At 30.1% G+C, this 12,711-nt stretch overlaps 1 protein-coding gene across 1 annotated transcript in view; it reads right to left on the reverse strand.

Moving 5' to 3' along the window:
- The window catches only part of LOC111088984, a gene marked incomplete at its 5' end in the record, with an annotated part of 27,169 nt that extends 15,831 nt beyond the window's left edge, over positions 1-11,338 (reverse strand). Inside the window, 4 exons of the mRNA XM_022400486.1 lie at positions 4,408-4,589; positions 8,319-8,506; positions 9,959-10,216; positions 11,190-11,338. Of these exons, the coding sequence (XP_022256194.1) occupies positions 4,408-4,589; positions 8,319-8,506; positions 9,959-10,216; positions 11,190-11,338 (777 nt within the window). The remainder of the gene's footprint in view (positions 1-4,407; positions 4,590-8,318; positions 8,507-9,958; positions 10,217-11,189) is intronic.
- Between the last annotated feature and the right edge of the window lie 1,373 nt (positions 11,339-12,711).

Below are 12,711 nucleotides of genomic sequence, written 5' to 3' on the forward strand. Positions count from 1 at the left end.
TTTTTAAACTATTAACCACGCTGGTAATGTATGACACATGTTCTGTTGTGAAACTATTTTATACCCATTGAGTAACGGATGGTGTTACACATATGTGTTCTACATAGTGAAGAATTTTTAAACTTTTAACCACGCTGGTAATGTATGACAAATGTTCTGTTGTGAAACTATTTTATACCCATTGAGTAACGGATGGTTTTATACACTAAATTGATAAACTGTAGAAGTGGGATTCTTCCGATGTAAAACATACTGATTAGGTTTATCAGTGTATATAAATAACCCTTAATATTGTCAAAATAATGGTTTTAGTAAGAAAGAAGCCCCCCAGTTGCACAGCGGTATGTCTGCGGACTTATAACGCTAGAATCCGGGTTTCGATACCCGTGGTGGGCAGAGCACAGATAGTCCATTGTATAGCGTTGTGCTTAATTACAAACAAACAAACAATCAGAAAGAAAAAATCGTTGGAATAGGAATAAAAATCCTAGAATAGAATTGAAACATATATAAAATTAAATGGCTTACCTCTTGTATAAGTGGGACTGTTATACTTCCTTTAACAAAATCATCCAGTGTAAGATGGCTACACAAAGAACGTATTTCATTATCTGGAGCAAATGTAAAATTCATAACTGTCGAGAGCTGAACCCGAGGTGACAACATAATGGTAAGACGTGTTTCATAATAGCTGCAAACGGAATCTGACAAAATGACATAATTGTACTAATAAACCCAAGTCTTTATTTAGTACAGATATATATTAAATGGTGTTGTCAGTACAACAGAAAACATATTTTCTCATGATAAATATGTATAGAGAGAAATCAAACATATTTTCTGCATTGAGAGAAAAACAATTAACTTCTATGGAGAGAGCAGCAATGAATTTTTTACCCCCAACCCTATTTGTTTAATACACAAAATACACTCTGCAGAGAAACGCCCTGTTTCTTTTCTGTAGTTTCTTCTTCTTCTTCTTCCAAACGCTTTACAATCGTTACCCATTCCTTCATTTTTCTACAGATTGACTTGAAAATCGGTAGGGTTGTACCTTTTTCCAATATGCTCAGAATGTTTTTCATTTTTTTGATTTGAGCATTTATACGAATTATTTGGGGGTCGAAGGTCAAACATCCCAAAAATAAATATTTTCCTTTTATTATCTTATTTAGAATGTGAGACTGTTAGGAGGAAATTAAAGTCCAAGTTAAGTTATTGGTTTTTCTTTTTCTAGCCTTTTAAGGTCATAAAATTGAAAAGTTCTCTTTTCTAAACTGTTGTGTATTCTATTATATTCTGTGAATATGACATTCAAGAGATATTATATCTTGCTGCCACCTCGCATCTCTTGAGAGCATCCAAGAGTTCGTTTTAATGTCCCACGCTAAAAAAAAAAAAGACTAGTTTTTAGGTTACTACACAAATAAGTAAAGAAGTAAATACTGGACAAACAGTGTTAAAATACCAACTAATTTCATTTCAAAACCGTAGATTATTGTTTTAATTGTTATTTACCTTTTAATTCGAAGAATGCAACTTAAAAAGAAATTTATAGAAACAGTTCGAATTTCAGTTAATACAGAGCTGTACCAGCTTATTTTAACTTAATAATACATGCTTGACCACTTTGATACCTATCGTTTTATCATCTACATTTTACAATATATATATCGTATATAATCATTCTGATTTATTTTTATGGAAAAACCCACACTAGCATTTTAACTGTAAAAGCTATGTAAATGAGCCCCATCTTCCTAGAATTAAACACTAATCAAATGTTTGTTGAAAATTTAGGATAAAATATGTCATGAACTTAAATCAATGGTCAAAATGAGTATCATATCATTACATCAAATTTGTTTTTCGTTATATAATAATCAATATTACATATAATTTCTTGGCAAATACTCCAAGCTTAAATCAATTATTAACTTAAAACCACACATGTTCTTAGATTAGCACAAATATATTACAAAAAATTAATGGAATAATGCTAAGGACAAATGGCTAAAAAGACTACTCATTTGTAAAGGTTGCTGGGCATTTCGAATATGGTTCTTTTCTGGAACAGAAGTTAGCAGGTGAAAATAGATTAGGTCTACAAGATTAGAATTCTAGTCACTCTTCTAATTTCATAATTTTATGTATTTTGTTCACGTCATCCAAGAAATTTTCAAAAGCACAAAATTAAACATAAAATACATTTAAGTCTTATCAATAACATACAGTAAACACTGATGTTCAGTCACCATTTTCTGATTCATTAGCAGTGTTAGTGATAATTTTCGCAGGATATTGCACATTTCAAGAAAGTAATACGAATTGTGAATATGTTTTCCTTGATCAGTTTGAGTCCAAGGAACCACAATAATGATGCAGTGTGTGCACAGAATTACAATACTCTTAGGTCTGCAATGCCATACTGGCATAGGTGATTTACCCTGTCTCTGATGTTGAGTTCAGAGAAAGTAAATCTTATTTATAATATGATGGGACAGGATATTTTCCACAGAAAATCACTCATTTCAATCAGTATCCACATGTCATGTAGTCCATGTCCATTCTCAGACAGATATTTCACATATATCGTCTGCTTTAAGTAGTATATGTCAAATTCGGAGGTCCCAGACATCCTTTAGGGAACTGTTAAAAATCCAAAGCATCGTAAAATTTCAATCTTTTTTCCAAATTAGTCTCTTTTGCATCAAATCTTCAGACTCTACAATTTATGGGAATGAATTAAATTGTTTCGTCAATTCTAGCAAGCATTATGTAACAACAAAATTAGCTTTATGATTTGAATGAGAATAAGCAAATGTTAGCTTTAAAAAGCGCTAATAATATTTTATCCGCAACATCCACGTCATGTGGTTATATTCAGCTATGTCTATTTTAAAAATATTCCTTTAAAATAAGAGACAAATGAAATGTAGCTACCTATTAGTAGACCCAACCAACCAATTATAACTGACAAGTGGTAACGGACTGTGCATGTTGTAACTTCGCCTCTGGAATATGTACTCGTCGTTTTTTCTATATATATATATATGTCATATCAAATTATGATGACCACATTATTGTACCCATTTGCTAAAAGAGCCCATGGAAGAAGAGAGGTACAGTTAACATTAATTCTTTGTTTCTGATATGTCCGACTCCAAGACAGACAAACAAACATCGCTCACCAAAGTATAACATTGCTTTTCTTCACTATAATAGTATTTTACAAACAAAGAGTTCTAGGCAGAACTCTGTCGGACAATCAGGAGAATGACGTTTTAACAAGAAAACCCCCAATTATATTACACAGACCTTAAGACCTTAGACGGATATTTCTCCCAAATGGAATCATGGAATACAGTTCTTCAATCTGATATTTTATTACTCAGCCGATAAAAGTTTCATCACCAGTTAGTTTGAGATACTTATCAATGTTCATTCCCAAACAAACTACATATTGCTGTGCACCTACTTTCCCTAAAAGATAAATCTGTCATGATAGAATTTGTATTGTATTTCATCCTTAAATCTGTCAGGCACCAGTCCTTTAAAAACTATTCTCTATCTTTGTGTCTTCTCCGCGACTGAGCTCAGATATCCATGGCAATATCACATATAATAAATACTTGAGTTATGTATCAAGTGACACAACAGGACGCTTATTGAACTGGGTTTGAGCTATTTGGTATGTTACATTTCCATTGGCTGACAAATTAGAATGTCCATAAGATTAGTGTAATATTTGTTTCACATTTGAATCATAAAATAAAAAAAAACTTACATTGAAATATAGCAAAGGACTAATGAATTTTGACATTTTAGCATAAAAATAGTCAGTTCTGTCTTTAAATAATATTACCTTTAATACGTATTATACTTATTGATGATACATAACTCTTTCCCCCCAGTGGCACAGCGGTATGTCTGCGGACTTACAACGCTATAATCCGGGTTTCGATACCGTGGTGGGCAGAGCACAGATAGCCCTTTGTGTAGCTTTGTGCTTAATTACAAACAAACGATACATAACTCGCTAAGGAATTAAGTTGTTTAAGTATTGGACTAACGTCAAAAATGGATGCATATTACAGAACATACTTTCAACTTAGCAAAACTGCTTATATAAGATATAAAGATATAGTATTCTAAAAACATACACAATTATAATTCAATTAAACGTGAATGAAATACAGTAAATATCCGTTTTCTTGACTATTAAGTTAGGTAAATATTCCACTTTACAAACTCTTGTACTTTAATTTATCTGATTATTTTACTTTTCCTGAAATAATGTATTAGCAAAAAGACAAACATACTATGAAAGTGGAGGTATCGTAAAAAATAAAGGTTATTATAAACATAATTTATAAAAATAAATACATAATAAATTGCTATCCTTACCATTTAATCCGTACAGTTGTATGGTAGATGCATCAAAGATAAGAGAACAGTTATTGGTTGTAAGTACCATGCTTGTATTGAAATTTATATGAATTTCCAAAAGGTCCGTAGTTAAATACGCTGAAAGTACTGCAGGCAGATAAGACACCATTTTTATTTGTTTCTGGACTTCAGGACCAAACCTACAAGAAATAATTTCTTATATAATTTTAATTCATCACAAAATTTATTCTCAGTTTCAAAATATGTCGAAAAAAAGTAAGTTAATATTCAAAAAAGTATTTCTTTTTATCTTGCATGTATTATAATTAAAATCCATCTATCATTTATTTGCCCAACTCCCTAAATGATCTAAATCCTTTTGTAAAGTAGCAGCATGTTCTTTACGGCCAGCAACACCCAAGACCTTAATATTATCAGCAAATGTAAGTAATTTATTGGCCATTCCTCCATCTATGTCATTGATGTAAATAAAAAAGAACAAAGACTGAACCCTGAAATACCCCACTTGTGACATTAATCCAGTTTGATTGAACTCCATTTATAACAACTCTCTGCTTTCTTCCATCCAGCCACTCTTCTATCCAATTAACTAACTTATCCCCCACACCTATAGAGATAATTTTTTACAAGTCTTTTTATGCGGCATCTTTTCAAATGCTTTCCGAAATTCCAGATACACCAAATCTACAACCTTACCCTCGTCTACATAAGCAGTAACCTTTTCAAAAAATGTCAAAATATTTGAAAGGCAAAATGTTCCTTTAGTGAACCCCTGTTGACTATCCAATAAAATTCGAAACTTTGTTAAATTACTTTGCAAAGTATTTTTTATCAGACTTTCCAAACCTTTTCCCACAACTGATGTAAGACTAATGGGTCTATAATTAATGGGGCAATTTTTTGTCATCTCACTTGAAAAGAGGAGTAGCATTATCCTACTTCCCATCCTCTAACACCTACATACTATTCAAGGACTTAAAAAAAATTCAAGTGCAAAAAAAATAGTAGAAAGTGGCTCACATATCCCATCCTCAACCTTCTTCAAAATTCATCAGGAAATATTATCTAGCCCAAAAGCCTTATCATTGTTTAACCTTCCCATTTTTTTTCTTACCAAGCTCAGAATTAATGTGATCATCTTGTTCGATCTTGTTTCCATCTTTCAACTGTTTAAAATGAGTAATGTTGCTTAAATCTTCATTAATAAAAACTGAAGAAAAAGCAGAATTTAGTAATTCACTCATCTCAGAATCATCAGATACGAAACTTACTATATCATCCTTAAAAAAACATATTCCCATGGTAACATTTTGTTTAACCATAGTGTATTTAAAGAAATCCTTACTGTTAATTTTACATTTTCAGCCAACCATGTTTCGTACATCCTTTCTAATGTCCTAATTTCCTGTTTTACCAAATCTCTTGATCTTCTATAATCTTCTAAATCTTCCGTCATACAAGTCAATTTAAATTTCTTAGATTTATGATGCTTTTCTTTACTTTATCCCTTATATCCTTTCTGAGCCAACCTCAGCTAATAAGGATAATATAGTTATAAAATCTTATTTTTTTGATAAACATACAAAATATTTTCTAAAAATAAAGGAAGCGAATAATAATTGTTTTATTTTACCTTTGTTTACATCTTATTTCAATATTTGTATTTAGTTTTCATTTGTTTAATGAGGAATTGTTTAAACATATTTATGTATGTGTTATGTATGTAGAACATAAAACAACTACATTTCCTTCTCATACATCGTATTTGTGGCTTATTTTGGCACATATATTTGTTTATGTAAATAGACAGACAAATTAAAAGTAAAAGCTATATTAATTACAATATTCAAAAGAGAGAGATATGAAACATATCTTCTTACCTTGACTGAGTTTTGTCATTTAATATGTCTGTCTATGCCTAAACAAAAGTCGACGTAAATATAGACAAAACAAAAACTACGATACAAACGACAGTGTGAGAGTACTAAAATGTATCTTAGTAAAAGAGACGTCTACCCGCATAAAAGTGAAAATATACTGTGTTTAAATATTAACATGCCAAATCACTTACTCGGTATTCTTTACCAAACTTTTCCAAAGTAACAGAAAGGTAGAGCTAGTATTCTACGAATTTAGACTATTTAAAAATTACAGATATGATAATTATTATAGCATTTATTCCTTCATTAAAGAGTGGCAAGAAAAGACCAATATATATAAAAACTCCTGTAATAAATAATCCGACAATTTAAATGATAGGTCGTGGAAACAACTTGCCTACATGTGCCTTTTGTCACTTTTCCAAAAAGCGATCAATTTTCTGTACAATCACATTATTTATGTTAAGAAAAAACAATTTCAGAATGTATTACATTCCATTGTGACTTTATATTGGCAGATTTGCATGTATAAAATGATTTTGATATAACGTACTCTATCAACTGAACACATATACATATATATTATTATGTATGTATAATATTAAATAGTTATTAGATTTTTTAATATGAATATGAAGCTACAGAGTTTGTCAATGACAATTTGAAACATATAGATATTTTTGAAAATACCAAAGTATGTACAATGATTTTATTGTCCTAAAAACCATGTCAAGTATTATATGAAGTTTTTCTTGACACATGTTTGATAAATTCTATATAGTTTTATTTTTGGAGGAGCTCATTATTAAAATATTTAGCAGTTAGTAAATTAAGTCAACAAAATTGAATATTAAATTATATTAGAATTCGTATCGTAATTTTATTTACGTCGAACAATTATCTCAGTTCTTCATTTATTTAACTATAGCGCTTTTATTCTGCAATTACTCATAATAGCTTCTCATCTCCTGTTTAAGGTTTAAGTCAAGTTCCTTTCATACTTAGATATATATTTATTCCTATCCATTACCTTCCAAATTAATCAAGACACATCTATGAAGTCATAGAGCTATAGTGGTCAACATGTATTTAATGCTATGTATTTTTCATATCAAAATAATGGGATGTTCTATTAATTCATGCTTATGGATCTTAACAAAGTAGCTTATCAGCATGAACTTCAATAACATCTCTAACTACAAAAGCTCTTGCCTGATAAAAGCACTAAAATTATCATTGAAAAGTATTTTAATTATGCTGCTGATCGTATTTGTAATCAAACTGAATCATAGAGAACTACCATAAATGTATAATAATACATGAATTCACGGTATGTAGTATTATTAAAGTAAATTTGAGTTTGTCTTTTACTGATTTTATTAGTAATCCTAGTTTTAACTTCACACTTGTTTGAATTTGTCACCAGGAAGAACAGAATAACAGTATATTGTAAAATAAAACAAGACTGAATGAATTCATTCATATGTTCTTTAAATTAAAACTGTTTTAAACTTACTATTTATCTTATTTTATATCAGTTATATCGTGGACCGAAATAAAACGGTGATCTTTCACATATTTGTCTATGAAATGATGTTTTTATACACTTGTGATTCGTATTATATGGCGAAGAAATTAGAAAAATATTAGGAAAAAATCTGCAATAAAACATGATTTTCGTCACTTTTGACAGACCTCAAACTGTCGTTTGCCTGTTTATCGATTACACCATTGTATCAGTACAATAATAATGTCCATAAACAATGAAGGTCATTCTTGTAAAACTCTATCTGCAACAATATGTCACAGACAATTTATTATGTTACATAAGCTTGGAATTTCCTGTTAAACATTGGGACCCGTGAAATGTAGACTTTTGCATGTGCGTAACACATTTGAAGCTAAGAATGATAATCTTTCAGTATGTACTCGATTGTAGTATGTGATAAATGCAAACGTATATTGTTTATATTTGCTAGAATTAACGTATAACTCATAGTTTTTAACAATTATTTTAATAAACATTACCTTTGATCAAATTTCTTGCTTGTTTGCACGGTCATGTTAAATTCACAAATATTTACTTGAGATATATCACATTGAATAACATCATCAGCGATTCTCCTTGTTGGAAACCGAGATATCCTATTCCCACTAAATCCCCAACAAGATAACTCATATTTCATGGGCGGAAAACCCTTCAGCTTCAGTTCAATCTGTAAACAAATGATGAAAATAAAGCATTTAAATGTTCTTATTTTCATATTCAAAGGAAAACAATAAAATAAAGACGAAAGTTACGGTCAGAAAAGAATATCCTATTTTTTTAAGATATAATTTTACATAAAGCACTATATATCAGTATATTTTGGGACTTCAATGACACAGTAAAAACAAAAATCACTTAATTTTTGTGCTTTTAACAAAATATTCAAACATGTTCACATTGTTGGAATACAGAATCAACACAAATCAACATTGCTATATGAATATTAATAAACTATACAATTACTAACGGAGCTACCTCACACTGGGTTAAATCATTTGTAAACGTTACCAGTAACCTTCTTTTCTATTTTTTCTGTTTGTTTTTGTAGAGCTATTCACGCAAACACTACATAATGTTGTATGGATGTAAACTGTATACATAGGAGACATACTTTAAGGTTTTCACAATAAGGTAGAATAATTAAATATTTGCTTTCTGTTCTGTTCATTATTCACTATGAAGAAGTTACTGTGCAATTAATTGCGAATGAATATGTGTAAGGTAAGAGTAAAAATGAGCTACTTTTGACAACTCCCTATTTGTGAAGGTTTTCAGTGGGTTTATCTTTAAGGGAGTAACTGTTTGTCTCTAGCATGAGTGATCCAATTCTGTGTAGTGACCGCTATTAGTTTTACTTATCTTTAGTTTAAACTCTATTTTAAATACAGTTAACGCTACATATATATAACAATTCCTTATATGGTATGATGTTACGTTATTAGTCAAATAACATTAGTTTTTTTATAATTACCTTATTTTCCATATTTACGTTTATTCTAACTTGGGTTTCTATGTCTTATTATGACTAGTGAACTTTTTGAGGCTTATTGTGTTTACTTTTCGGCTTGTACAAGAGATTTAATTATTACTTCCTATTCCCACTTCATCTGTTTTAAGTGACAGAGGTTTGTCAAAGTAAGTTAAAGTATCCTACTGATTTCTTTGTATCAATTTAACATTGCTATATCTTAATTGCACACCCAATTTTCTAGCTATTTATTAGACAATTCAGATATTAATTTAATATCTTATTTATTAGCTTATGTCTTCATAAACATTAGTTTAATATATTTAATTTGAATTTCTATTATTATACTTTTATTATAGATATTGCTCTGCATGTATTTAGGAATAACCGAAATATTTCTAATTTAACCGAAACTATTGAGATATTATTGAGTCTACGGCTATATGACGGAATAATATATTCTAATCTTTAAAAGTAAAAACATAAGAAAAGTATATTTAATTAGCTATTCTCATTACTAGGTTCATTTTTAGTTTGCCTTTAAGTAAGTAGCTTACTCTGATCGTAAATAAATACCCAGTTATACTTATTGTGTATGTCCTTGTGAATGGCTTACTTAATACAGAAAGTACTGAATTTCTAATGACTTACCTTTTGTTGACTTCCAAGTCGTATTGTTGTTGGTTCACCATTCACTATTCTCTGAGTGTTCGAATTGAGTATAAATATTGAGCCGTCTTGTTCCGATTCAACTGTATGTGTGGTATTATTAATCTGTACAACACATCGAAGTGAGTACAATCCCAGAGTGCAGTCAGATTCCATTTTCCATGTTAAAATAACTGAGCGACTATCTTTGTAACTTAATAGTTGTGGTGAGTGATATTTTTCCAGTTTTGGTGTTTTGATCTGAAATATTCACAAAAAGTAAAAACATAAGTATATATATATAACAGAAATAAAGACTTTCCTACGTTAAAGTACACGTGAAACATACAGCTTTTCAAATACTACATACAATACAGTACTAACAAAACTTATGTAACGTTCTACGGATTGCCTCGCACTCATATTGTCATGTATATAATTCTTCCAACGATTACGCCCTTTGTGATCTCTACGTGGATTTTTTCTATTTCTGCTTTTAATCTTTTATATACACATATATATATATATATATGTATGACACAGTTATTGTGGATTCTGCACTTTATATGTTTTCAGAGTTTTATTAACAAAACGAAATATATTTCTTACTGTTCTTGGGCTTAGAACCTTGCAAGTGTTAATTATAGTTTAACACTAGTGTTAGGGAAAACAGATTCACTATAAATATGTTGCAGTATTTTTACCCCCGGGAAAAGTAATAGAAATCCTGTTAATATTTAGAATTTTAAGAATCATATTAAAACAATAAAATAGGTCAAAATTGTGTAAAAATAAGAAAGATAATTAAAGTACGTCAAGCAACCTCTCGAAATGATAGAACTGTAAATAAAAGTAGTTATGAGAAATTTTTAGAATATTAGGCGTCGTTTAGTCGAAAACCAAACTATTTAAAATAACTTCCAAGTAAAAGTACGAATCCCTTCAATACACAAAAATCTAAAAAAAATGGTTAAAATCACATTTATAATAATAGTAATTTTTCAGTGTGATTTTGCTATAATAATAATAATAATAATAAATAAGAATAATAATGGTTATTAATTTGTTTCCTTATAAAGCATTTAACAAGTTTTTATTAGTCTATAGAGATCTAATATTTTCTAAACAATTATTTAGAACATTTTTCATGGGTTACAATACGGAATTATAATTGGTAATTTAAAATCTTCAAAACTGATACAAGCTTCAGTTGGTTTTATAAATCACACCTTACCTTGCTTGATGCATTAAATTTCGGGACAAAATCACAAGTAAATATAGATAAATTCGGTACATTTTCCCCAAATACTGAAAGTGATATTGTTTCATACTCCTCGTTAACATCCAAGTACAAAACTCTTGGGAGTTTAATCATGAAACAATCTAAAAAATAAAATATAACCATATCAAACTGTGACCTTAGTAATTTACAATTATTACTTATAAGTATATTCATTGGGAAACGAACTTTGACAGTAAAAAGATTATGACACTTATGTCGAACCACATTATTTATATCGAAAGAGACACAGATAATCGTCTTGGAATTCTACAGATTCCATCTTCAGTAGCTAAAGCAAAATATAACGAACTTAAATCACTCCAAGTAAATTATAAAGTGCATTGCTACTTTAATGATAATTTAACTAAAACTAAAGGAGTAACAATAAAAACAGTTTATTAGTTCATTAAAGAAAATTACTTGCAATTTGTATTAAGCATCCTTTAAAATTCTGTTGTGATTAATATATAATAAAACACTTTAAACAAAACAATGTTATTATTATTCATTGGCTTATTGTTCATGAAAATTATCGAACTATTCAGAGATGTATATGTGTTTGTTATTATCATTTTACACATAGTACAAAGCACGTTTCCCCACTAATGATTCACAGTTTCTTTTTTAATTTCGTGCAAAACTACTTGAGAGACATATCTACGCTAACTGTCTTGTATTTTTAAAGAGACATACTAGAGAGAGTACAAGTAGTCAACACCACCCACTGTCATGTCTTCAGCTACTCTTTACCCACTAGTAGTGTGAGTGAGGGTATGACCACTGGTTTCCCGAGATCCTAAGGGATGTCAGAAACACGCCATTTGATGGAAGATACTAATTCAGCGACAACAAGAACCTACTCCTAGACACCCACTGTTTCTGGGAGTCCTTCCCCACTTATTGTACACCCTTTATCGTTTGGAGCTAAGGCATATAGAAAAGAACACACCCGAGGTAGTACAAGTCTGCCTGCCCAGTTTGTTCGTACTAGCTCTAAGGCTGTGTGAGAAATTCAATGATAAACCAACAAATTCACGTATGATGTGCATTGATATAATATATTGATCGGAACACTATCGTCATATTGTTCCCTAATGGCTCAGCGGTAGTTTCAAACTTAGGTTTATTATTTCCATATCAACGGATTTGTATGTTAGTGTATAGGTAGATATAGATTCCTATTTCTTGGCAAACAAAACCACTAAAATAGTTCTTAAAATAGTTGTTAGATTCCTGAATATTCATTTATTCCGCTTCGTATTAGAAGCAAGAAACATATGCAGCTCCAATAATGTCTTGTTAAACCAAGACAAAGACTCGGAAACGAGCGTTATGAATTACCCTGTATAGCAGGCCATTTGAAATGAACATACAAAAAATAATAATGGTTGGAGACGGCTTGAATGGGTAATGAAGAAAAACTTTAATATAAGTTTAACATAACAGCAAATGAACAACGTGTCGACAAGGTTTT

Source organism: Limulus polyphemus, unplaced genomic scaffold (assembly GCF_000517525.1).
Source record: "Limulus polyphemus unplaced genomic scaffold, Limulus_polyphemus-2.1.2 Scaffold4927, whole genome shotgun sequence".
Lineage (NCBI taxonomy): Eukaryota > Metazoa > Arthropoda > Merostomata > Xiphosura > Limulidae > Limulus > Limulus polyphemus.